The sequence below is a fragment of the Chiloscyllium plagiosum genome, unplaced genomic scaffold (genome assembly GCF_037043375.1).
Source record: "Chiloscyllium plagiosum isolate Xiang-an unplaced genomic scaffold, Cpla_swu_hap1 HiC_scaffold_4, whole genome shotgun sequence".
Classification (NCBI taxonomy): Eukaryota; Metazoa; Chordata; class Chondrichthyes; order Orectolobiformes; family Hemiscylliidae; genus Chiloscyllium; species Chiloscyllium plagiosum.
Window position 1 is genome coordinate 21672994 of NW_028270142.1, and position 27849 is coordinate 21700842.

At 39.5% G+C, this 27849-nt stretch overlaps 1 protein-coding gene across 2 annotated transcripts in view; it reads right to left on the reverse strand.

Moving 5' to 3' along the window:
• Positions 1-279: 279 nt before the first annotated feature.
• kcnv1 (potassium voltage-gated channel modifier subfamily V member 1) overlaps positions 280-27849 on the reverse strand; it is a 46663-nt gene continuing 19093 nt past the window's right edge. Inside the window, exons 2-4 of one of the 2 annotated variants that reach the window (XM_043689008.2) lie at positions 22689-22831; positions 13164-14126; positions 280-1653 (exon numbers count right to left, since the gene is read on the reverse strand). In XM_043689008.2, coding sequence (XP_043544943.1) covers positions 1145-1653; positions 13164-14109 — 1455 coding nt within the window. In that variant the 5' untranslated portion in view covers positions 14110-14126; positions 22689-22831 and the 3' untranslated portion in view covers positions 280-1144. The remainder of the gene's footprint in view (positions 1654-13163; positions 14127-22688; positions 22832-27849) is intronic. The other variant, XM_043689010.2, reaches the window with a different exon arrangement.

The window sequence follows — 27849 nt, forward strand, 5'->3', positions numbered from 1 at the left end:
AAAATAGGAAAGATTAGTAACTAAAGATTTCAGCCATGCTCCAGGTGACCCAGGAATTGGATAGATGAGCCAGTCTATACAAGGTAGCACTGGGAAGCTGCTAGGTGATGGCTTTAATGATGTCCTTTTCAGTCTGCTTGAACGAGATGTATTTTACTGATTGCCCTCAAAACATTTTTATGTGATGCCCGACTTGAGTTAACCTAAAGGGTTTTTTTTTTACCTTGACAGAAAATAAACCTTTTGTCTTCTTAACTACAGTTACAATAACAGGAAATATGACATATTAATTACTTTATTCAGATCAAGAAAAATCAAATTCTGGGAGAGTTACAGACGTATTCCAAAACCAATGTAACAATATTATTCAATTTTACAATATTCAAGGTTTGTTTTGCAGACAAGCTCTAAGTGGACAAAAAGTTCAATACCTTTCAGTTTGATTTTAGATAATTTCTCTTTGATTTTCAGTATTTTTCTAGAATTAATCACATGCTCTCAGCAGTCAGAACAAAAAGAGATAGACAGCACATTAACATTTGATATTTGTCCCATTTATAAAATCTAGTACAAAACTGTTTTCTGTTAATAACTAATTCCTAAAAATATAATATGAAGACATCGATGTGAAATACTAATAATGATTTAGTTACAAATTCCAATAAATAGTGTATATATAATAAATAGTTGAGAAATGTAATCTTGGATCTATTTAGTTCAGCATTTCCATGGTCCACGTTTCTCCTCAGTTAAGTCACTCCATTCTCCATAGTGGAGCAATTTAAGTTTGAAAATATTTACACGGTACTTTATGGGACACTAATTTCTGCATGTGTTGGTTTACAGATATGTTCGCTTATAAAAGTAGCCTTACAAACCGGTCATTAAAATCCCTGACTTTATGACTGTGAGGAGGCTGAATCCATCAGAAAGGTAACATCACAACTGGCAGTACTAAAATTTCAAATATTTTTTGTTTTCTTTTCCAACTAAGACGGAGATTGAAGTTAGGATCAAAAGTATGTAATGTTTATGTTTGAGATAAAAGTGTCCTGAGCAACTATACTTTGAGGCTGCCTCTTTTACTAAGATTTATAAATAACTGGCCGGAAATAGACTGCACACCACATTAATTAACACTATGTCACCACATTTCACCTCCAGCACTACTTCTAGTGCTTGCCCTTTCTCTACTCTTAATCCGTAGCATTTCCATAATGCTACGTGCATAAACATCTCGCAAATTAACATTGGCAATGGAATCAAAGGCTGAATTCTTGGTGAGCCTCTTCAAAGCATCACGGTGTCGAAGGGCAGCATCTTTCATCTTGAGGGTAAAGTAACAAGAGGAAAACCTGTCATTTATAATCGCTATGGGTAGTGATAAGACCAATATGCCAGTCAAGATACATAAAAAAGCAATTATCTTCCCGACAGTAGTTTCAGGACGGATATCTCCATAACCCACAGTGGTCATAGATGTTGTTGCCCACCACCATGCAGAGGGTACACTAGAAAATGTTGTCTCTGGGACACTATGCTCCACAGCATACTCCACTGTTGAGAAGATGGAAATGCCGACAGACAGGAAAAGGAGGAGTAAGCCAACTTCTTCATAACACTGAGTCACAGTCATTCCAAGAGATTTCAGACCTGTAAAAATGACAAACAATATTGAATGATAAATTGTTCATTTTATACCTGTTAATTCCACACTCTGTTTGAAAGAGTTGTACACGCCATGCAGAGTGTGACTGTACATTACTGCTATTGATAATGTCTTAACAGGGAATGAGAAGTGATATGTAAGTAAATTAGTGAGCTGGAAATGCTCCTTGCTACATGACCTGGAAACACTATAGATGTGTTTGTGTGGCTTGGGGAGTCCAGAACTAGACGGCATAGGTTTAGGTGAGAGGGGAAAAATATAAAAGAAACCTAAGGGGCAACTTTTTCATACAGAAGGTGGTACGTGTATGGAATGAGGTCCCAGGGGAAGTGGTGGAGGCTGGTACAATTGCAACATTTAAGAGGCACTTGGAAGGGAATATGAATAGGAAGGGTTTGGAGGGATCTGGACTGGGTGCTGGCAGGTGGGACTAGATTGGGTTGGGATATCTGGTCAGTATGGATGGGTTGGACCAAAGGGTCTGTTTCCATGCTGTACATCTCTATGACTCTAAACAAACTTATCATTTCAGATGACAAGCAACATGGTGTTGAAAACTATTTTCGTGGATTGTTGCAGAAAGCTTTTCAGTGCTTGGCAACAAAAACAAATAATATCCAGAAACAAGAATAGTACTTTCACTTGTGTGGACAATGGGTCAACTTCAACTGGAAGACTTTCAGAAATGATATGTGTGCACCTAACTCAACATTTTGAAATAATGAATTTTCCATTGACCTTACATATTGTAGGTTTTTGTGTTTCCTCCAAGATGTTATGGCAACTTGTTCTTGGCAGATGTTACAGTTATTTTTCTCTACTATTCCAGATTTTCTCTTTCAATTAATAATGGCAATCTCAATGAGGCAGAAAGAGATGTGTTTGTAGAATGGGCAGACCTCTTCTGCCCACTATCAGACTAGTATGAATCTGGGGAAGCCAAATTCAATATTCAGTCCATGAATCTAATACTGTAGAATTGGGGTGCGAGATATTTACATGTTCTTTATGAGACAGAATATTGATTTTCTTAGGGAAAAATAACTAAAAAACTCAGAAGAAATAGAACATGTCATTCAGCACGTTTTTGTTCTCAAAATTTTAGAAAAATCTCATAGTTAAAGCCATTAAAGTCATCAATCACTTCGTCATAGCTATACACCAATTGCAAATTATGCAACCTTTTCCAACTGGTAGGAATCTAAACAGATGATAAAAAGAAATCTGCCCTTGAACATCTTCAGGAATTGTTTAATACACAGATATTAATATGAATACGTGTATTTGACATGTGCATTTATTTATCCTGGTGGCTTTCTTTTGCTACACATTGCACTTAGCTGAGCAACAGCAGGACACTTCCTAATATGAGAGAAGACTCAGCATAATCTGTTGGACAATTAATGTTCAAGTTCAAAATGCAGTTGAGTATGATTTGAGTCGCTGGCTTTTAAAAGGTGCAAAAAGGAATCCACAAAGTAAACAGCTGAACACATTTTAATCTTGGATTTGATTTGGGATTATCCTGCACCTGATATGAATCCAATTGATATGTCCCTTTTGTAGGGATAATCTCAAAGCTTCTATCTTTAGTAAGATCAGGCTTGCATCGTGATCTGATTATTAAGTTGCAGAACAGCTTATGTTGCAATACACATTTGATATCCATCTAAAAAGATTCTAAGTGGTCTCAGACAGTTATATTTGACTCAAAAGATCTAATATTAACTGTCACATTTATGTCTATTATATAGATGTAACCTTAAACTTATTCTGTTCCACTAAACAAACAAAAAAAATAATGAATTAGACTGCAGCAAGGATCAAGTGAACCCACAATCAATGACAGTAATCTTCCTGTAGATGGCAGCCTAACCGGCTAGCCCCCAAGCATGCCATCCAATTAAAGATCAATGAGCAGGCATCCAATGTTACCAACAGCAAAGACAGATCAGGCAGCTCTAGACTCTTGACAGCAGAACCAGGAGAGGGGTGGTTCTTGTCATGCTAAGGCAGGTTGGGCACTGTTAGGGCATCTCAAAATACAATTAAAATATTGACTGTCAGTGTTGAAGCCAGGCTGTTGGTAATCAACTCAGAGTGCAATATGAGTACATAAGGAACCTGGATTATCTAAAGGACACAAGTATTTCGTTTGGTTGATTGAAAGAGGGGAAAGATATAAAAGAGACCTAAGAGACGTTTTCACCCAGAGCGTGGTACGTGCATGGAATGAGTTGCAAGAGGAAGTGGTGGAGGCTGGTACAATTGCAACATTTAAAAGGCATCTGGATGGGTATATGAATAGAAAGTGTTTGGAGGAATATGGGCTGGGTGCTGGCAGGTGGGACTAGATTAGATTGGGATATCTGGTCGGCATGGACGAGTTGGACCAAAGGGTCGGTTTTCGTGCTGTACATCTCTGTGACTCTATAATTCCGGATAATTGAATGTCGGATAACATAGTTTAGCCAAGCATTGGGATATTGCGATCTTGCCGGATAGTCTGATATTTGGATAAGTGATAACTCCGATTTTCCTCTGTAAATATAAAAGTGATAATGTAAGTGTAACTCCAATTCAACATTTATGAACTGTCCAATGCCTGCTTTCTGCCAGTTACTGATCATTATTCCATTCACAACAGATCAAGCAGTTTCTGTATACAGACAGCTAACATTTCAGGCCCAGCGACCCTTCTTCAGAAGGCAAAAGATTGGTATATATGCTAAAAATAGCGGGGGGAGAAAAGGAGTGAATGATAGGTGGGGATGGAGCCCAGAGAGAGAAAAATAGTTGCGCAGACAAGGGAGTGGGTAAAGGTCAGCCTAAGAGAATGTATATAATGGGGATCGTTAGTGGCGAACAATAGATTGTAAGTGCGATATAACCCGTGTAATAACAAGCTTGGTGTCAGGGGGCTGGGTGGTTAGGTGGGGCGGGGGGGGGGGGGGGGGGTGGGATGTTCAGGAGAAGATGCTCAGGTCTGAAATTATTGAAGTTTTGTTAGAATACTGAATGGACTCACAAACTCTTAACATTCCCCTGTACCTGTATTTTTTTTTTTGGTGCTTACCTATTATTTACTTATCTATGCTACTTGACTCTGGGATCTGCCTGTATTGCTTGCAAGGCAAAGTTTTTCACTGTGCCTCATGTAACAATAGATTCAATTCAATCTTGGAGGAGTTGTTAACAGTGAGGAAGGATGTGGCAGGTTACAGCTGGATATAGATAAGCTGCAGAACTGGGCAGAAAGGTGGCAAATGGAGTTCAATGTAGCTAAGTGTGAGGTGATTCACTTTGGTAAGAGTAACAAAAAGATGGGGTACTGGGCTAATGGTCGGATACTTGGTAGTGTGGATGAGCAGAGGGATCTTGGTGTCCATGTACACAGATCTTTGAAAGTTGCCACCCAGGTAAATAGTGCAGTGAAGAAGGCATATGGCGTACTGGCTTTTATTGGTAGAGGAATTGAGTTCCGGAGTCCTGAGATCATGTTGCAGTTGTAGAAGACTCTGGTGTGGCCGCATCTAGAGTATTGTGTGCAGTTTTGGTCGCCATACTATAGGAAGGATGTGGAGGCACTGGAATGGGTGCAGAGGAGGTTTACCAGGATGTTGCCTGGTATGGTAGGAGGAAAGGCTGAGGCACTTGGGGTTGTTTTCATTGGAGAAAAGAAGGTTTAGGGGTGACTTGATAGAGGTGTACAAGATGATTAGGGGTTTAGATAGGGTTGACCATGAGAACCTCTTTCCATGTATGGAGTCAGCTATTACGAGGGGGCATAGCTTTAAATTAAGGGGTGGTAGGTATAGGATAGATGTTAGGGGTAGGTTCTTTACTCAGCGAGTCCTGAGTTCATGGAATGCCCTGCCAGTAGCAGTGGTGGACTCTCCCTCTTTATGGGCATTTAAGCGGGCATTGGATAGGTATATGGAGGATAGTGGGCTAGTGTAGGTTAGGTGGGCTTGGATCGGCGCAACATCGAGGGCCAAAGGGCCTGTACTGCGCTGTATTCTTCTATGTTCTATGGTAATCTGAGGGAGCAGAGTGGGTGTGTACTGCACAGAGCTGCTGCCACAACCCCAAGATGATACCTCAGCAATTCTGGTAATCTGGGAGGGTAGTTTGCTGAACAAACTGCCTCTTTAAGCCCTGGTATCCACCTAGTTGCATGATTCTGCTCATATACAAAGGTCCAGGTCAAGCTAAAGGTGTGCTACAGAGAGAATGCTGGGTGAGTTATATAGTATGCTTGAGCAGAAACAACTATAGTTGGATGATGATTAGAGGGAGGTCGGCTAGGACTAGGAGTGTAGGATTTCTATTGGCATGATTACACTCTTAAAAAAATATGCTGCAAAAAAAAAAAACTGTACAATGGCGGTGGTCATTACATTGACAGATTGCTTTACAATACCACAGATCATCTTGGAGCATGAAACAATTTTAGAGATCTGCATATTAGAGGCTTTTTCTGTGGATATTCTGATTGCTGGCATATTACAGTCAGCCCTTTAAGATTGAATGGTGAATCAGCACCATGTTATAGGAGGTTGCTTTTTGACAAGATACAGCTGATGTCCTGGTCACCCGCTGCATCTGGATCCATCTCCAGTGGTCTACACTCAATTTACCAGTGGCCAGGACAGGTGAGGGAGGCTGAGAACATGCAATCCTCCATCAACATGATTAACTTCATGCTCAAGTCCTGTTCACTTTTTTTTCCTCACTGTCCATCCATTATCTAGCTGTCTGATCAGGATGGGCAAACAACTGGCCTAGACCTTTGCTGTCATGAACCACCTCAGTGAATAATATCTCTTCAAGTCTGTTAAAAGTCAAACTGTTTTTAAACATTCCTGCACAGTAAAAGCCAAGTAACTCTCAGTGTATTTTCCCCGACCAGAATCAACCCGGAAGAAATCAAGGAAACATTCTATAGCGACGTGTGTTCCTTGACTGTTGCTATTCATTCAATATAACTTTAACTCACGAGTTGATATAGACCAGACAAGGAAAGGGATCATCAGGAAAAATGTAGTTGATAATTGTCACGGCAATGGTGACCCCTCCCTACTCCACTTCTGAAAGTATGTGTTAAGCATGAGCTCTTAACCACTAACAGTTTTCCAACTCCCCAATTATGACAAGATGCATCCCTGTCCTGTGAACTGGCATCTAATTGTCCATATCATCGCAAGGAAGACAGGGTGTGCATTTAATGAATGGTATGTGGGATAATGTGCTCGACGGATCATTGTTATCAACTCAAACGTTAAAATGTCAATGTCTACTCCCCAGATATCCTGAGGGCATGAAGGCATTTCATTGTCTCAAGGGTCAAACAGGCGGTCATGGAAAACCTCTTGGAGTCAGCTGTACACAATGAGAAATGACACCTGCTGCATTGAGGTTGACTGAGAAACCTTCAAGGATATTGCATACTCCATTGGAGTAACATTGTTTCACAGGGTTTACCTCAATGGCCAGTCATTTCTACCCAAGCAAGAGGTCTACTAGATCATCTGCAAGAGAGATGCAAAACATTTGGCTGAATCAGAAACTAAATGAAGTTCATTCACATGGAAAACACCAGAACTGCGATGGACTCTGTAATGCTCTAAAACTTGACTAAGGACCATTGCCTATTAGTTCACTACCAATCCTCAGTGCCAACAGGTCAACATTACTTCTGAGTGAAGCCAAAAATCATGAAAGATGGTCAAAGAACTTTAACGACATCCTCAATTGGCTTCCATCCATCAAAGAGGTAAATAACAGGCTGACACATGTTGCTGTTAACTGTTCTCTTGATGACCCTCACACAAATGTTGAAAATGACAAATTCAGTGAAACTGCTGTCCAGTGGAAAAGATTCAGGAACTGATGCTATCTGAGTTTATATCTACAGCTCTGCTGCCAGAAAGACAGTGCATTTCAGAAAAGACCAAGGAACCATATGGTACAGGTACACAATCCTTTATCTGAAACCTCCAGGACCAGCCGACTTTCAGAATTTTTCAGAATTTGGAATAAGTGACAGTTTAACAGTAAATTAAAAATATCTTACTGATCACCAGATGCACCTGTGAGTTCTATGAGCCCTGAGACAGAATTGATGCCTGGCAGGCTGAGCTATACCCCCATGTCATATCTGAGTGATGTAGCTCGAGTGGGTGTGGAATTGGTTAATTGTTTGCATGGCAAACAACCTTGTTGTTATGGAGAAAAAAACTTCACAAAAAGAACTTTGGATTTCAGATAAAGGATTGTGTACCTGGATTTGCAATTTGTCAACTGCAGGAGAAATACCAAGAGCAGAACGTGGGCCTCTGCACTATGCTGGTTGACTTGACCAAGGCATTTGACACCGGTGCTATGAAGTTATTTGGAAACTATGGGAGATTCCTCACAATGGTTTGATTATTCCATGATGACATACTTACATTTAGCCTGGAAAATAATGAGTTTTCTGACTTTTTCCCAGTCACTACTGGAGTTAAACAGGGCTGTGAGTCCCTCGCAGTTCTGGCGTTTTCTACATGAATGAACTTCATCTGGTTTCTGATTCAGCCAAATGTTTTGCATCTCTCTTGCACATGATCCTCTACAGTACAACATTTGCCTTTCCTGGTAGTGATCCTGTTTTTACAAATGGATATTGCATGGATGGGTAACTGCTCAATCAGTGCTCATTCTGGGTAAGGACTAAAATCTCCAAGGCCATACTTTATGATGTCCGCTTTGCTGATGACTGTGCTCTGGTCGCTGGTTCAAACCTGGACATGAAGCATAGCATGGGCTTGGGCTCCGATGTACGCCACATTAGCTTTGCAATCAGCTCAAAGAACATTGGAGCAAACTGCTCCAGGTAACCCCTATCTTGAGCACGAAATTTCAAACTGACCAGTGCATGTTAAAAGTGGGTTCATCAACTTATCTTGGCAGCCGACCTCCCCATTGTTTTGTAATGACAGTGAGACACAGGCTAGAGTGCCCAAAGCAAGAGGAACCTTCAGCGTACTTTAGAAATCAGTCTGGATGAAGAGCAGTGTATCTGCTACCAAACTGAAAGTCTACACAATAAGGGTTCTGCCTGCTCTGCTCTACATGCGAGACTTGGACTGTGTCCAGAATCAAGCCAGCAAACAATCAGTATCACTTCAGCAACCTTCAGAAGCACTTATAGATCAGACGGCAAGGAAACAAAATATCAGGCACTGAGTTGCCTGCTTGAGATAACACAACAAGCAGTTGCATCATATTGAGACAGCCACAATTAGGTTGGGCCAGTCATATAACCAGAATGTCTAACATTCATTCATCAAAGCAAATTTTCAAGGAGTGCTTCAGTCTGAAGTATGCTTTCATGACGATCAAAGGAAGTGTTACGAGGACAGCACAAAAGCCTCACTTAGGACTTCTGATCCCACCTTCAAGTCTGGAGGAGAACCTCATCCAGGATTCCTAAAATGATGTTGTCTCCTTTGACAGCAAGACAGAGAGATAGAATGCAAGGAGAGGAAATCCCAAACCAGCTTCTCATCCAAAACTCAATCACCTGCAGAATCTTGTCCTAGTTTCAGCAGAAGTTCCTGTGCACAAGTTGGCCTCAGCAGTTACCCCACTTGACCATACTACACATCCCAGATGAACTTAGTTATCTTGCCCTTAAAAGCCAAACAAGATTAGTGATAAAAACTATGTCGCAGATGATACTGTTAGAATCACTGCATACACAGCTCCTCCAGCTGGTTTGATCCAATTCCACACAAAATGTAGCTGAAAGTCTCAAGGTCAAACAGCTACTCATGATGCTTGGCTCAAAATTAGTCCATCTTGGAATTGTGCAGATATTATTCAAGAGTCACCATAATCCCACGAGTCTCAGATAGATTTGCAATAGCCGGTTACTTCCAAGACTTTAGTCACTGTAGTAGCCCTTAGAAGAAATGGGTAATTAAATTGTAGATTTTCCATACCATACACAAGCACCAAGGGCAAACAGTGACAACAAGAACACATGACAAAGTGCTTATCGCCAAGGTTGAATCTTTAACTCAACTACATTTTCTACTGCGAAAAAAGGCAAGAGATTAATGCCAAAGGTCACAAAAATAGTTGTGCATCAGAAGAGTTACCAGTTTGTAAGAACTTCACAAATACAAACAGCTATGGTGCAGGTGTCTAAGATGTTAATTTCACATCAAATGTTGATCTGAAATGCATTCACAAATCACTTTTCATTGTCAAATGCGGGTTACCATTTCAGTGCATATAAAGGATTGTTTGATCTAAACTGATTGTTAAAGATATAGTCACCAGCAACTTTCTCCTTTAGTACATTCGTATGCCACTTTCATACAAAACCAAGAGCTAGACCTCAGTTTGGGTCAGTGGATTGATTGGTAGCTGTGTCTGAGACCTTTCAAAGTGAAGACAGTTGAATAGTTAGGAGGTTTCCAATCACTGAATTGTATTGGGAGATTCAGGAAGCAATCTACAGTCTGGTGTCAGAAGTTCAGGTCTTACAGACCACAGTGAAAGAGCTGCAAATTAGAAAAATAAGATTTGCAAAGGAAGCAGATACAGCTGGGTTCATGTGAAATGATGATTAGCTCCACAATGTAAAAAGTGAGACAATAATTTGAAGACTACCAATGGAATCAACTGGAAGTTATCTAGAAAATGAAGTATGATGCAATTGCTTGCAAGTACAATAATAAAAACATAAAATAGTAAAATAATTCCAGTATAAAATAATCTATAAGTAAATATTGTACCAAAGAAAAAAGACATCTTAATATACTGTTTGCAAAGGTTTTAATGTATGCAGTTGCAGAATCTACAGAAAGTGCGTAGAGCAGGCAGATCATGTCATCAATACACACTGACAACTGCACTGCCAATTCAGGGCTCTGTAAATGTATCAGACAGGTAAAAGGCAGGAAGGAAGAATACTGTTTCAGTAAGCCTTCCTCGTGAAATCCTACACGAGTAGGACACCGTGTAGAGAGAAGGCAGAACAGGGGAAGATGCTAGTGGAGGAGGAGAGGTTCCAGCAGGATGTTCCCTCACCAGTGTTTGAGATCGCTGGGGTTCAGTAAGGAGATTCTTAAACCATTTGCCAACTGATGCAACCAAAATTCGAGCCTGAGAGCAAGACAAAATCATATCGCTAGTCGTGGTGAAGGTGATCATGGCATAAACTTACATGTGAAAAGCTCCCTCCAAGCTAGTGTTGGAGATATTAGCAACATCCCACAATTTGAAGTGCGCTGAAAAGGTAAATTTGTTGAATTCCTTCTTGCCAACAAGAAGAATCAAGCAGGCAAAATTCACAGGCTTCCCTGTGATGCAATCGAGAGGTTACTAAGCCACAATAGCATCTGTAATAAAACACCATAAACTTTCCAGAAGGAATGCAAGCATTATCTATGTGGATGATATCGTGGGATATTTGCAATGCCCACCTTCTTCCCCACCCTTACCCCCGTACCCTTCTCCCACTACCACAAAATAATCCTTGTCTCTCACCCAAAGGTCCCCGGTTTTGACCTCCTCTGAAGACAGCGAGTGGACTCAGTTAAGCAATGTATGGACAATGTAGCCAATGACTCCTTAAGTGGAAGAGGAGGGTTGACCTTAACTGCATTGAGGTAGTAAGTCAAAGACTATTAAAACAAATCTTAGTACTTTCGCGTGTTGATGCGATATGTTATGCAGGGGACTTCAATCCTCATTCAATATCTCAGGAAACCAATGAATGGATCATCAAAGTCCACATCCCTAACTTTTCCTTTCATACTGAAGCAGTAGAGGTTGTAATTCTTTTTTGTCAGCACCTCAATTCGAAACTCTGATGCTGTGATTGAAAATATTTACTTCTTTATTTCTCCCCAGGGAATATGATTCACTTACAACCACAATTGTGTTTTACACTTATTCTGTAACTCAGAAATTTGAAGAGTCATATTTACATTTGATTAGGAGAAAATTGATAAATGCAATTTATCCATGTATGATCTATAGCAAACTGACGGGTATATTAATGTTCAAGTTGAAGATATAACAATAAGCAGAATAAAGTGCTGAAAAATGGATGATAATCAGGGTGATAGGTGAACATTAATCAAATCCGTAACAACACAAATTAAATCCTTTACGGTTTTCCATTAATGTGCACCTTCTTGTATCAGGAAAGAAAATAATTTGGAACTGATTGGCACTTATGGTGTATATGATTGCTTTATCAGACTATAGGAATGTCAGTCCATTTTGTAGCGGACAAAAAAAGTCATATTTTCAATTAAATGACTGAAATCTTTACTTAGCTACACTGAGGCTTTTCCCAACATCAATTGTAATTTTACAATATAAAAACATAAAGATACCATATGAATGCAAGTTAATAGATGATTCCTCAGAGCATAATCTGATTATAACTTAAACGAGGTAATATTAGGATGGATGACTAACAACAAATGTGATAATCAGTGTGATGTGATAGAAGAGTCTTGTAGGTGTACAGATTTACAGAGAGGTAAAAGGTGAGAATTCCAGTGTTTATGGCATGGAAAGCTGAGAATGCACTTGGTTAGTCGTTAGTGAAGGGGCTGAAAAATGAGTTGCTGGAAAAGCGCAGCAGGTCAGGCAGCATCCAAGGAGCAGGAGAATCGATGTTTCGGGCATAAGCCCTTCCTCAGAAATCATTTGAGACTGACAACTGCACAGCCAATTCAGGGCTCTGTAAATTTATCAGATGTCCTTTCTTGACAGGTAAAAGGCAGGAAGGAAGAATATTGTTTCGGTAAGCCTTCCTTGTGAAATCCTACATGAGTAGGACAGTGTAGAGATAAGGTGGAACAGGGGAAGATGCTAGTGGAGGAGGAGAGGTTCCAGCAGGATGTTCCCTCACCAGTTAGTGAAGGGGTCCATGCTAAAAGAATTTATAAAAGATAGGGAGGGGCAAGGATGTGAAGACATTTAAACATAATGGGAATTTTAAATTTCAGTCAATGAAGGTCAGTGACATTGATCATGGTGCAGGTTAGGATATGGCTAGCAGAATTTTCTAGAAGCTTAAGTTCATGGAGAAAGAAAATTGAAGTCAGTCAGAAATAGCAGTCAGATAGTTTGGCAAACATAAGTGCAAAGTTAAAATGGAGTAGTATCCATTACAAAAAGATAAATGAATATGAATAGTAGTACAGAACTCGAATACGGATTAAAAAAAAATTTTGTAGAGCTCTTCATATTGCATTCAACAGGACGTTTCACAAGAAGTTTATGGTATATCATGATTGTACTATGAGACTACTGAAATACCAGTGTTTGTACGCAGAGCAAAAAAGTCACGGTTTCAAATCATTTGCTTAACTACAATCTGTCACAAATGGATTTTCAAAAATCATTTGTATTTAAACCAATACTTTATTTTATCTTTAATTTTTTTTCTTCTGTGGGAACATTTCCGTGAGCATCTTACCTGTTGAGTGTCTTCCAAGCTTAAGCATACGTAGTGATCTCATCAACCTCAGGATCTGGACAACCTTTCCCACATTTTCCAATTCTGTGAAACCTCCGTAAAGTTGCTCCACCAACATGGTGACGTAAAATGGGATCACAGCGATAAGATCGATGATATTTACCAGACTCTTAAGAAACTTCCATTTGTTTTTGACACAGAAAAATCTCAGTAAATACTCAGCAGAAAACCAGGTGATACAAATATACTCAATCACATTCAATAAAAGGGGTTCCAATATTGTATATTCAAGGGAAAAGAGAGCCATATTTACAATGGATATGAGAACAAATCCTACAGAAAGGATGCCAAATACTTTCGCCATCTTTGAAGAGTCAGGTTTCTCCATCATAAGCCATAGTTTTTGTCTTAGGTTTTCACAGACTACTCCAGAGAAATCTTCCTCTTCATTCTCAATCATTTCTGCATCTTGCTTTATGTCTAAAGCTTCATTAATTTCTTTCCGTCTGTAATATTTGTCTCTGCAGCAAATGTCAATGTTAAATTCATCTATTCCCCAGTATTCAATTTCCTGTAAAAAAGACATTGCACAAAGTTCTTCATTCACATGTAATCTCCCAGTTTTATAATAATTTATGATGTACTTGAATGTTTGAGAACTGCGGTCAAAGAAATATTCATTGTCCACAAAGTTGGCATCATCACATAACTCCAGCACCGAATCCTGTTCGGACATAGCCAGCTTTCCCAGACGTGTTTCAGGGTGGGACAACAGAGTTTCAGGGGACAAGATGAACCTGCTACCCCCTACATTTATGATGATGGTGTTCAAAGAATTTTTATTCAGACATTCTTCGCTGTAGAAAACACTGGATTCCAGAGAGAAAACAGAACAATTATCTTCATTCTGTTCAACTAACCAAGGAGAACAATTGGGAGACTTCATGGTACATGGTCAATGGCCTGGTAAATAAATTTAGAAATTGCTTGTGAGGACACATTTAAAGCATTAACAAAAGTTGCTATATCAATTTCCTTTGCAAAACACATTGAACATTTAATGTAATGCATTTTAGGCCTTAATTGGTAAAATGAAAACCTCCCTAACAGATTTCAACTTTCTTTTCAAAAGATTGTAAACATCATAAAACTCAGCAGTAAGCATAACTTCTAGAGACAAAAGAAAAATGGATTTTGAATGAAGATTTTCTTCCCCCACAGAAATAGAGGAATACTTAGATTAGATTACCTACAGTGCAGAAACAGGCCCTTCGGCCCAACCTGTCCACACCGACCCTCTGAAGAATAACTACCCAGACTCACTCACCTACTCCCTACTAATGCACTTATCACTATGGGCAATTTAGCATGGCCAATTCACCTGCCCCCGCAAATCTTTGGACTGTGGGAGGAAACCGGAGCACTCGGAGGAAACCCATGCAGACACGGGGAGAATGTGCAAACTCCACACAGCCAGTTGCCCGAGGCTGGAACCGAACCCAGGTACCTGGCGCTGTGAGTCAGCAGGGCTAACCACTGAGCCACTGTACCGCCTTACAAGGAGCAATCTGACAGATCCATTTTGCCACAGAATGAAACATTCATGTTCTGGTTTTAACCCAGTGCCATTCCTTTAAATGTCAGTTTAGAAATGACAAGACTATGATGGCCAGGAATCAAACTCGGGTCAACTCTATAGAAGGCAGCTACGCTCGCCCTAATTTATGCGTCACCTTTTGCGTAGATGAGCAGAAAGACATGTGACTGAAGCACAGAAGAGTGTGCATCATTAACTGTTCCTGTAAAATCAAAAGACAATACAGGTAAGTTGTACCCATTTCTTTGCTTTGACTGAAGGGGACTTGCACTTTCATTGAAATACTTAGAACTGATACAAACATAATAATGGACTTATTCAGAATGTTAAATTTGAGTTTCAATGATTTAGTCCCTCTGATTCTCAGAGCAAAAACGTGTCACTGTAATTTAAAAATCTGCTTGACATCTGTTAACTTGGCACACGCTACTTCAACTTTTAGAATCCCCACAATGTGGAAACAGGCTATTCAGCCCATACTGACCCTCCCACCCAGACCCATTCCACCATCCTACATTTTCCATGGCTAATCCACCTAGCATACACGAGAAAACCCATACAGACGCAGAGAGAATGTGCAAGCTCCACATAGATAGTCACCCAAGGATGGAATTGAACCTGGATTCCTGCTGCTGAGAGATAACAGGGCTAACCACTGCACCACCCAAGAACGGCTACTGTTCAAATGTCAGTGATTCTTAAGTAAACGTGTACATTTTGGAAAATGCTTTGCTTGACATTCAAGTGTATTAACATGCTGTTAATGTCAATAATTGTTATTTTTCTAAAAACATTGCGACCAGGTGAGGAGGGGTGAATCAGCTTCCCTCTTTTCAACCTTCTCAAGTTGGCTGCAACAAAGATGTAATGTTCTTTTAATTATACAGCTATAACCAGAGACCTAGCTGACTCGACATGCCTTGGATAAAGGGAGACTGTGAATATTCCAGTTAATCTTTGAGTCCTCAAAAGAAAAAACAGATGTTTCTTTCCAATATGCATTCCCGGGTGCTTTATCGTCTGAGAGGCTGAGAGAAACAGGGAAGGAGAACAAGTCTTCTCCAGTTCTTACAATTCTCTCTCCTTGGCATTTCCAAAGCTGTTACTTTGAATATAGCCCATTTATGTATTCCTGATTCTTCATCTCCCATCCCGATAAATTGCGGATAATCTTATCACCTACAGTAATGAACTTCTCATGAAAGTGTATAGAGCAGGCAATACCAGTCTGGTTGACTAGTTTCAGTCTACATTGATAGAAATGTTGTTATTTCAGTTCAGACTGGCTCTTGTGAAGTTTGGCTCAACTTATGGCCGGGGAAATCACTGCAGTTAATTTTTTCTTCCTCCTTTTTGAACCATTTCAGTTCGTGAAAATCCCAGGTATTAAAATCAGATGACGGAGGTAAAGAACTGATAGTGACAAAATAAGATCTATATTTATATCTAGAGATATAAAGATACATTTGGAATAGATTAATCCAACCAACAGCAATAATATTAAAGCAAGAAGCAGCAAACACTGGAAATCTGAAAAGAGGAACAGACAGAAATACACAACAAGTGGTTTGTCAACGACAGATTAAAGCTTCAGTTTAATCTAGTATCCTACTTGGGTACAGGGGTGGAAACAGATAATTAACAATGATCAATTATTTTTTAAAATATGCAAAAGGTGAAATCTCATGGAGACAATCTCGGTGAAGCAATTAGAAAAATCAAAAGCAGCAAAAATAGGTAATTAGGACAGTGAAACCAAAAAATAAAATGTGCTAATTATGGACACTACAGTGTCTTAAGAATGCAGGTATGAAATCTGCCAGGTGAATCAATTTACATAGCACTGCTGAAGAAAAACATGTTTTGCTGAAACGTTTCATCTTGCACTCGTTAGAACATTCACAAGAATACAAATAGGAAGGCAAATACTTTACACTGTATAAGGAGAGATTGCTGATTGCTAGAAATGTTGCCATGGAGAATGCACCAGTTAGATGATAAGTGGCAGATAACTGCAAAGTTTTGTTTTAGTTTTCAACTAGGCATGTTGACTGTGATGGAGGAATAAATCAGAGAATGGATGATGCTTATTTTGTGAGGTTGAAAGAAATGCAATGTTCAGTTTGCAAAGAATGGCATCCTTCATATTAATATATGGAGCCACCAGTCTATACAACTATGACACACGTTGAGTCCAACTGTCATGTTAGACAGAAGAGGTTACACAGAAATGCACCTTCAGACTCTCAGTTTCAGACACAGATCACATGACCAGATCAAGGGTGACTGCTACTGAGAAAGGGACCTCAGAAGTATCAGCAAGGTTCAATGCCTTCAAACTGGATTAAATTGAGAAAATGTTGTTATATCAGAATATCCTGCTGAGTTGCAGGAGGAAAAAAAACACATGCAATTCATGCTTAAAGTACAATTATTTTGCAAAGACGTGTCGGTCACCAAAGACGACTTCATTGGTTCAACACTTGGAAGAGTTTCTTTCCAGTTGCAGGGCATGTGATGTACATAATACACACGTTATTTAAAGTTTGGATTTTGAACTGGTTTTGGACTATTTACAAAAGGGAGTTTAATGACTAACCTATTAGGATTAAGGTTTTTAAAATAAAAAGCAACATGAGAGGATTCCTGAAGTGCCAATGAGAATTTGTTTGTATAGGGAGAATTTTGATTAGGCAGGGTAAATATGGAAGAGAGTGTTAGTTGCTTTCAGTTAGAAATATCATGGACTTTTCTTTTTAGATTAGCTTAGTAAATTCACCCATAATGTGGAAAGCCTTTGTTCAGTTCACAGAAGTCCTGCTTAAAGCTAAACCTATAGATGTAAAAGAGATAGAATTTTGTGGTGTTTTAGGGCTATTATTGGGATGTTGGGCTAATAGATGGAAATATTGTATTTTAACCATATTTTGAAAATTTTCAAATTGTGTTATCTGGAAATGGTTTGGCTTATTTTTTGCATAATAAACTCATTTTATTGTTGCAAATCAGCATTATGTGCTGGTGTTTCAGTGAAAGAACACCTTAATTTAAAAAAAGTCAAAATATGATCTATTAAGCATGATTTCACTATCAGATCGGACTTGAGCAACAATAAACATTAATTAGGATCATAACATCATCACGAAAAGTACCAGGTCATCTAAAGCAATATTTAGTCAAAATCATCAGCATCTCAGTATTGCTTATTAATTGTAAGTATGCAAATATTTATCACTAAAATGTTTTGCAGATTTCTCTCACTCCTGTGAAAGACACTCCAAGCTTCTGGAGGACTCAATTATTCTGCTTTTGGGAACGATCACAGTTTCAGTGCACAGCTAAGATGCTACTGTAGACAGGTTCACTTTTTATACATCTGGAGGCAAAAAAGTCTCTTGGGACTAAATATTTGTGATAAAAGGTTCAATTCAAACTTGTAGGCATCGCCACAGCAGACATTATTGTGACTGATGTTGCAGCCTAGGCACCTCAGTATCCTAACACGTTTACTGGATTGGGGTTATCATGAAGGGGGGTATGTTAGGCTCCTCACATTGTCACATCACTCTTCCAATTTCAACCAATTTGTGACAGTTGATGTTTAGAATCTATGTTGACATGTCACAGACGCTGAAATGAAGGTGATATAATTGAGAAAACTGACTCCTCACTATAGATATTAAAGCTGGATATTGAACAAAAAAAAAGTTGAAAAATGTGTTGCTGGAAAAGCGCAGCAGGTCAGGTAGCATCCAAGGAGCAGGAGAATCGATGTTTCGGGCATAAGCCCTTCTTCAGGAATGAAGGAGTGGCAAACTTAGTCTATGCATCAACTTAAAGTGATCAAAGCTATAATTCCAGACACACCTGCACTTCCTACAATCTAAGAGCCGTCAGTATCATTTCAAACTTGCTCCACCATGCAATAAAATTATGACTGGTTGGATTGTAACCTCAAATTTTTGATAGGCCTACCCTTGGTAACCTTTCAAACCAGGAATCTATCTACTTCTGCCTTAAAAAGTATTCAAGGACTCTAATTCCACTATCTTTTCAGGGACAAAGTTCCAAAGATTCCCAACCCTATGACAGAAAAAATGTATGCCTTGTTCATTTTAAAATAGGTGACTCTGATTTTTAAACATTCACCCCCTGTTCTGGGTTCTTCCATAACAGAAAACATCCTCTTCACATCTGTCCTTTCAAGATTCCTCAAAAATTTTATCCATTTCAAATAAGTCACCTCTTATGCTTTGATGTTCCAACAAGTTAAGTCTACTTGTCTAACCATTTCTCATAAGACAATTCCCTCATTAGTTTGTAAACCTTTCCTGAATGGTCTTGAATGCATGTATATTCTTAAATAACATGACCAATATTGTACAGTACTCCAGATGTGGTATCACTAATACTGTGGGTAACTCAAATGTAACCTCCCTACTTTTGTATTCCATTACCCTTCCAATAAATCATAATAATCTATTATCTTTCCTAATAAAATTTGTACTTGCATACTAAGATTTGAATTTCATGCACAAAGAGTCCCAGAGCCCTCTGATCTCAGAGCTTTGCAATCTCTCACCATTTAGAGGATATGCTTTTCTATTCAGCCTGATAAAAACGTACAAATTAACATTTTCCCATAGTATATTACTTTTAACACAATCTCTCTAAGCATCTTTATAATCATCTTCACAACTTACTTTTCTACTTATCTTTGTGTTTGCATTAGATTTGGCAACCATATTTTCATCAAAGTTATTTACATAAAATGTAAACAGTCAAGGGTGGCCGACCACTCGTTGTATCTTACCAACCTGAAAAAGACCTGTTTTTGCATACGGTCTGTTCTCGTGCAATCTTGCATTATAAGAAAATCATGCAATAGCTGTGCCTTTAAACTAATGGGGCCGGAATCGCGCTATAACCAATACAGGTCAGGAAAATTTGCGCTCTATAAATAACCGTCTAAGTTCTTCAATTGTGTTAAAGCCAATTTGCATTGAAGAAACACGTTATAGCAGCATAGTCAGTTCTGCTTTGGGTTAGACAGTCAAATCTTTTATTCATGCCAATATACTACCCCAGCACCATAAACTCTTATTTTCCCACAATAAACTTTGATGTGGTACTTTATCAAATGCATTCTGGAAATCTAACTACAGTATATCCACTGGTTCTCCTTATCCACAGCATATGATTCTGCTTCAAAGAATGTCACTGATTAGGCAGACATGATTTCCCTTTCACAAAGCCATCTTGATTCTGCCTGATGGCTTTGAACTTATCCCAGTGCCTCCCGATAACATTTTTTTTTTAATAACAACTTTTCCTGATGACAGATATCACGCTAAAATGATCCCTCAGTGCCCTTATTTGCCTCCTTCCCTTTCTGAACAAAGGGGTTACATTTGCTAATGGAAACCACCCTAAATCAGTAGACTTATGGAAAATTAAAATCAATAGATTAACTGCCTTATAAGCCATCTCTTTTGTGATCCCAGGATGAAGTTCACTTGGATCTAGCTGCTTTTCAGCATTTGTTTCCAATAATTTAACCAGTATCACTTCTCTGGTGATTGTGGTTTTCCTGAATTCCTCCCACATTTCCATTTCCTGATTTATTATTGCTTCTAGAGTGTTGCTTTTAACTTCTTATATTAAATGCCTACTCAATTCATCTGTCATGACCCAACAATCCTCAAAAGTTTGATATGGGACATCTTTTCAGAGACCTCTAGAATAAAAAATGTTGATATCGCTCAGCTATTGTTACTCATGCAGGGTCATTTCAGCACCACAGAATTTCCATTGGACTAAGTTTGGCACTTTGCGTGATCTGCAAGATCATTTCCTCAGTCTTTTCATACACTGAGGGGCTGCTCAGCCAACCTCATGACAATGACACTGGAAAAAACAGTGGTGTACAATCAACGACAATAAAAAATGCTCTGTCTCTGGACTCAAGGCAAATTTAAAAGGATAACTGCACATTTGCAACTCCTGGTCTTTACTTTCTCATGGCAACTTTTCAAGTTATACTATTGGCAAGAATATTGACATCAAGATGGTTCAGATAGAGCCTGTCCTTTTGCTCAGATCCCATTTTCAATGATACTGATGCCAAGCTGCAAGAACTAGAACTCATTTCTCCCACACCAGGCTTTTGGGCCACCCAATTCTTCCTAATTTGATTTGTGCTGTGCAAATATGAAGATGGCTTAGGTAATAGTGCAGAGATTATGTCCTTTGTGGATTTGTTTCTTAATTTGGTGCCTATTGACCATGCAGAATCTCTACTGTGTCTTGCCTTTATCACTGATCCATGCTTGGACCACAATGACTAGATCCTGCCATTATACTGCAAATACCTCTCCAGCTCTTTGCAAATGTCCTGAACCTTGACACCAGGCAGGAAGCACAAGTGCCTGGGTTCACGCCTTGTGGAGCAGAGAACAGTGTCAATTCTCCTCACTGTATTGCCACCTATTACCACTACGTTTCTTCTTACTTCCCCATCTTGAATGGTTTCTTCTACCATGGTCAGTTAGCTCATCCACGCAGTAGCCCTCATGCTCATCCAGGGAAGCTGAAAGAATCTCAAACTTGTTGAAGATAGAAAAAAGCTGAGGATCCTGTGCTCCTGCCCTCTGGGTTCCCTTATCTGTCTTACTCAGAGGCACACACTTCTGTTCCTGATCCATAACACCAGATGATGTAAGAGTAGAATTAAACCATTCGGCCCACCAAATTTGTTCCACCATTTGACCATGGCCGATATGCTTCTCAGCCCCATTCTTCTGCTTTCTCCCTATAGCAATTAGTTATAGTCTCTGGTTGAAGAAATTCCTCCTCATCGCAGTTCTAAAGGGTCTTCCCTTCACTGAGGAGGTGCCCTCGGGCTCAAGTTTCTCTGACTAGTGGAAACATCTTCACGCCCGGCTGAAAATGGGTAGGAAAAGGAAAAGCAATAGGACACCTCTTTTGCTTCCTCCCACTAACTCCCTTAGCCACTTAACATATCTGAATGGGTCAATTGATATATTGGCAATAGAATGCAGGAGTTATGACATACCCCTAGGGCAGGTGTGACTTCAAAACCAGGGTTCTGACTCACAGCTAGGTAGAGTACCACTGACTTAGGGCTCTTCTCTTCCAATAACACTGCATGGGGCTCAAAGCCACAGCTCTTAGAACATGAGTCTTGTATTCTATCAACTAGGCTGCCAGACATGAGTTGGAGCCCTAGGCTGGGTTCAAAGCAATTGATCCAGTAGATTAATAGTATTATGCTTTACGATTGAGCTAGCCAGTACCAACAGGCAGGAATACTAACTATTATACTAACAAGGAGCTTCTACACTCTCTATTGTCAATTGCAGTCCTAATTTGCAATAAATTGTCTAGTTCAAGCCATCTCCTAAAACAAAAGGCCTATCTGACTCATTTAACATGACTCCAGTTGGGGTTCTTGTGATGCAGTGATAGCACTGGTGCCACAAGGTCTGGGTTCAAGTCTCACCTTTTCCAGAGATGTGATACAATACTTCTGAATACATTGATTAAAAAGACTTTAGCTGCTTCACTGGAACCCCTGTTCAAAGCCTGTTTAAGTCTGGCAAAGAATTTAAACTGAACATTTCAGTTCAATGCCGACTACACTAGAAACAAAATTACATCATACAAAATTAAATATTTAAGAGTTTTTCACCTAACAACCTCAAGCTTCTAACCCAGTATTATTGAAAGAATCAGACAAGATTCAATAGTCTAAAATCATTTTACTATACAATAATCAAGCAAAGCAAACATTACATAATAAATTTTAAAGCTTAGAAAATATTTTAGGTGATTACTTACAACTTACATTAGAAAGCACAAAATACAACTACAGATACTTCAGGCTAAAGTTCTCGAATTAACCTTACCTCTTCCACTATGATTCCCCTAGAAATTCTTTGGCTACTCATTAGGTTCTTGAAGGTTATCCACGTTCCTGGGACTAACTCCAAAACCTTTTACACAGCTTCTTGTAGGACTTTTCAGCTCTTCTGAATCCCACTTGCAATCCCTGTCCAGTGAATTTAATCAGAAAATTAGAAACAACTTTGATTTCTAATAGCTCCATTCTCCTGATCCACAGCTTCTGGCAAATGCTTTTCCCTGTTGATATGCAGTCATCTTTATAATGTAGATGGACATGGCAGCTAATTTGTGGACAGAAGCTAATTTGTGCACAAAGTCTTACAAACATTAATGAGGTAAATAGCCAATGAAATGGTTTTCGTGATGATGGTTGAAAGATAAATATTGGCCAAGACTTTTCACCAACAGTTCTGCTGAGAATGACGATCAACTGTACCTCTCTTTAGAACAGAGATGAGAGTTAATTCAGTGGAGACGTTTGCATTCAATTCTAGTTTCCTTGCTACAGAAAACATGTTGTTAAACTTGAATGAGATCAGAATAAATTTAGAAGGAGGATGCCAGGTTGAGGAGTTTGAGCTATCGGCTGGGGCTGTTTTCCATGGAGCATCAGAGGCTTAGGGGTGACGTTAGAAAAGTTGATAAAATCAAGAGGACATGGATAGGATGAATAGCCAAGGTGTTTTTCCCCCAGAGTAGGGGAAATCAAAATCTAAAGGACATAGATTCAAAGTGAAAGGGGAAAGATTTAAGGAGCCACTTTTTCACATTGATTTCACGTGGAATGAAGTGCCAGAGAAATTACAATATTTAAAAGGCATCTGGGTGGGAACATGAATAGGAAGGGTTTAGAGGGATATGTGCCAAATGCTGGCAAATGGGAGTAGATTAATTGAGAATATCGCATCGGCATGGATGAGTTGGACCGAAGGGTCTGATTCTGTGCTATACATCTCTGACTCTATAAAATCATAAACTGAATAAAGTGAAACTGTTTCTAATGGCAAAAAGGGTCAATAAACAGAAGATGGTACTATGTTTGCGCCTGGGTGGCTCAGGAGAGGCATCATGCAGTGTTCACTAATATTCTTGGTGCCTTTAGAAAGAGTTGGTCACTGCTTATTGCCTTATCTTCTCCAACTCTAATTTTCTCTCTCGTCTTTGCTGTCACTGCACCACCTTTAACATGTTCTCCAGGCTAACTGATTAATTGGAAACACTGATGACTTGATGTTGGTGGAGGCAAAAACAAGTGTGTATATTAGCATTTCTGGATATAAGATACATTCAACAGAAAACAGATTAGAAAAGTAGATGAGGTGAACACTAAGAAAATGTAGCCAGTTGTTGCGATTTGGCATATACTGTCTGAAAGAGTTGGATGAAATAGGTTCAAATGTAACATTCAAAATCAAAAATTTAATAAACATTGAAAGGAATAAAAACTAATTGTATCACACTTTCAAAGAGACAGCACAGGTACAATGGGCTGAAATGTCTCATTTATTAAATTCTTACATCCTTTGTTCATGCAAATAATTGAAAACTCTCTCTCATAAGGATGAACAGATATGGAATTGAAACACTTAAATTACACAGTTTGTTGCATAAGGTAAAATGGTTCTGAAGGGGTTAATGCTTGTGTTACATTGCCCCATTTATTTGGCATAGCCGAGATATGGCAGGAGGGTGAATAGCCAGTTATGGATTCATAGAATCCCTACAGTGTGAAAGTAGGTCATTTGGCCCATCGAATGTATACTGCCCCTCCAAAGAGCACTCCATCCAGACCGATGGAAAATAAAGAACATGAAAGCATGGGAAGGGTTAAAGCATGAAGACCACTGGCAATCTATGGTCTGTGGATGGCAGGATGAAATAAGAATAGTGGAATGCTCTTACATCAATTAGCAGAGTAAGGTTAAAGCTGAAAGGTCACTATGGCGAGATAAGATAACAGTTAGTAGAGGTAGTTTTCTGTTAAGTGTTTTATGACTGGATTGGGGCCATAAATATTTGGGACATGCCATTAAAATATCTAATTAATACTTAGACAGTCAGCTTGAGACAGGAGACTATTGCAATAGATGGAATAGCTAAATATCTATCATGACAGGTTAGTCTGGAATGGAAGATCACTGCAGCAGAGGTAATAATAAATATCTAATCATGACATTAGGAAAATATTAAGTAGGGTCTGGAATGAAAGACCATTGTTGCAAAGAGTTAGCAATAAAATATCTAACCATGACATTATAATAACATTAAGTAGAATATACAACTAAAGAGATAATGGGAACTAACATCACTGGTTTATTGTGTAGCTAGAGTGAGGTATTTTGATTAATATAGTTGGACATGCTGATAAGCTAACAGAAACATGAGAAAAAAAAAAATAAAAATCCATGGACCAGGAGGTTCGTGGGCATTCGAGAATCTGCTTTCTCGGTGTCATGGTTTTTTGTTTGCAAATAAGAGACCTACTTCTTAAAGAACTCTCTGTGTCTCCTGGTGATTCTCTACATCTTCTCCATGATAGACCCATCTCCCCATCCCTGTTACCCTATATTTCCCACAGCTAATCCACCTAGCCTACACATCCCTGGACATTATGGGCAATTTAGCATGGCCAGTCCACCTTATCTGCACATCTTTGGACTGTGAAAAGAAACCAGAGCACCCATGCCGACGCAGAGAGAATGTACAAACACCACACAGATAGTTGCCTGAGGCTGGAATCAAACCTGGGCGGTAAGAGTGGTAACCACTGAGCCACTGTGCCAGGTTGATCCAAATAACCTTCATTTGTTTAAATAAGGGCAGGCATATCATTCAAATAAAGTACAGCATAATCACTGACAGAATGGTAAAATAAAAGAACTGGAGGTCAGAAACAAAAACAGAAATTGCTGTTGAAACTCTGTACGTCTGGCAGCATCCATGGGAAGAAAGCTGAGCACCGATGTTTTGTATGCAAAAATGATCCCAGGCTTCCAGTTGCCTGCCACTTCAACACACCTTGCTTCTGGCCAACATTTCTGTCACAGCATTCCAGTGAGCCTCAGAACAAGCTTGAAGAACATCTCATTTTCTGCCTGGGGAATCCTAGGACTCAACATAAAGTTCAATAAGTTTAGAGGTCGATTCCATCCTTCCATGTTTCTTACTCACCAAACATCGGGTCCTTTTAAAAATTCAATTGTAGGCATTGCAGGCTGGCCAGCATTTATTACGCACCCCCTAGTTGCCCTGGAGAAGGTCCACATGCAAGTGTTTGTGGCAAGTCAAGTTGTGTTTCAGGCCAATGGTGACTCCCAGGATGTTGATTGTAGGTGAATCACTGATGGTAGCATCATTGAATGACAGGGCAGGGGGTTAGATAGTCTCCTATTGGAGACTGTCAGTTATTGCCTGACATTTGTGTGGCGTGCAAGTTACTTAAACAGTGTTAGCCCAAGCCTGGATATCGTCCAGGTCTTATTGCTTTTGGCAATGGACAACTTCAATTTCAGAGGAGTTGCGAATGGTGCTGAACATTGAGCAATCATCTGCAAACATTCCCACTTCTGACCTTATGATGGACGGGTTATAAAGCAGCATTGATGAAGCTGATGAAGATGGTTGAGTGAGGACATTACCCTGAAGAATTCAATTAAAATGGAATCACTTCAAATGTTTCTTAATTTCACTCAGATGCCATCTTGGTTTCTTCATCTTATCATTTCCTAACAGTCCTGAAGAGTCACTGGACTTGAAATATTAACACTTTCTTCACATAGATGCTGCCAGACCTTCTGTGTTTCTCCAGCAATTCTTGTTTTTGTTTTACAATCACTGTTAGTCTGTCCACTCTCTTACAGCGCAAGGTGGCTCATAATATCACGTGCCTCGATAACCCTATCTCTGTACTTCCTTGAAATGATGGTGCACCACATAACGAGTTCAAAAGTAGCAAGACCCATGACATCTGGCACTACACGGTCTATCATCCAGGATGATGGCGATGCCTTATGCTCTTCCAGTTCTTTCCTTACTCTCATCCTAAGATGTGTCACAAAGTGGAAGCTGTAGGTAGGACCATCACAGAACTCCCACTTTTCTTGTGCTCCTTCCTTCCTTTCAGATGTACAAGAATGGAACATGGACAACCTCACTGCAGCCAAGGGCAAGGAGAAGAGCAGCTTCATGTCATTTATTGCCCATCCCTAAATGCCGAGAGGTGAGCTAAGAGTCAACCACATTGCTGTGGGTTTGGAGTCACATGTAGGCCAGACCAGGTAAGGATGGCTCTTTCCTTCCCTAAAAGAAGATAAGTGAACCAGATGGGTTTTTGTCAATTATTTCATGATCATCACTGAACTCTTAGTCACAGACTTTTATTGAATTCAAATTCCACCATCTGTTGTGGCAGGATTTGAACCCAGGTCCCCAGAAAATGATCTGGGTCACTGGATTAACAGTCCAGCGTTAATACTACCACATCATTGCCTCCTTACAAATGGATGACTCTCTGGTGTGCTCCTTGTCTGGTTTTTGCTTCATTGCTGTGACTCAAAAGGAATTATGGCTGTACAAGTAACAATCGTTGTAGGACATTTTCAAACCAGAGTGGGTGAGAAATGGGCAGTACATCCATGGCACTTGCCCAACTATAGGCCAATACCTGCACTGCCATTGACAGCTTGTCTATCCAGAACATGAATTTGAACAGAAGTGGTCACTGAAAAGTAAGCTCTAAAAAGAGAGATGCACATAGACTATATGGCATTCAGACTTCAAGAAAAAAAAAATCAACTGCAAGTGATCCTCAAAGGTTTGAGCAACACAATGATAATGTAATGGAGGTTAGCGTTCTGAATGCAATGGTTCATAAATAGTTAATTTTCATGTTACATTGGCTTCAGTAGAATAGGTGGAGCCAATTCAAAGCCGAGCTTTCAGAGCCATCTACCAGCTCCATAAGGTCCTCATAATTGTGCCTGACCAAATGCCTTTGTATTTATTGCGATCATATAACAAACCTATTTTTATTATCTAAGAACAGTGCGTCTTCTGTAGATCCTCTTACTGGTTCTCTGCCAGTTGCACCAAAGACAAAAGAAGCAATGGTGGCAGCGATCTAGCTCAAACAATCCTTATCAAGGACCACATACTGGAAGAGGT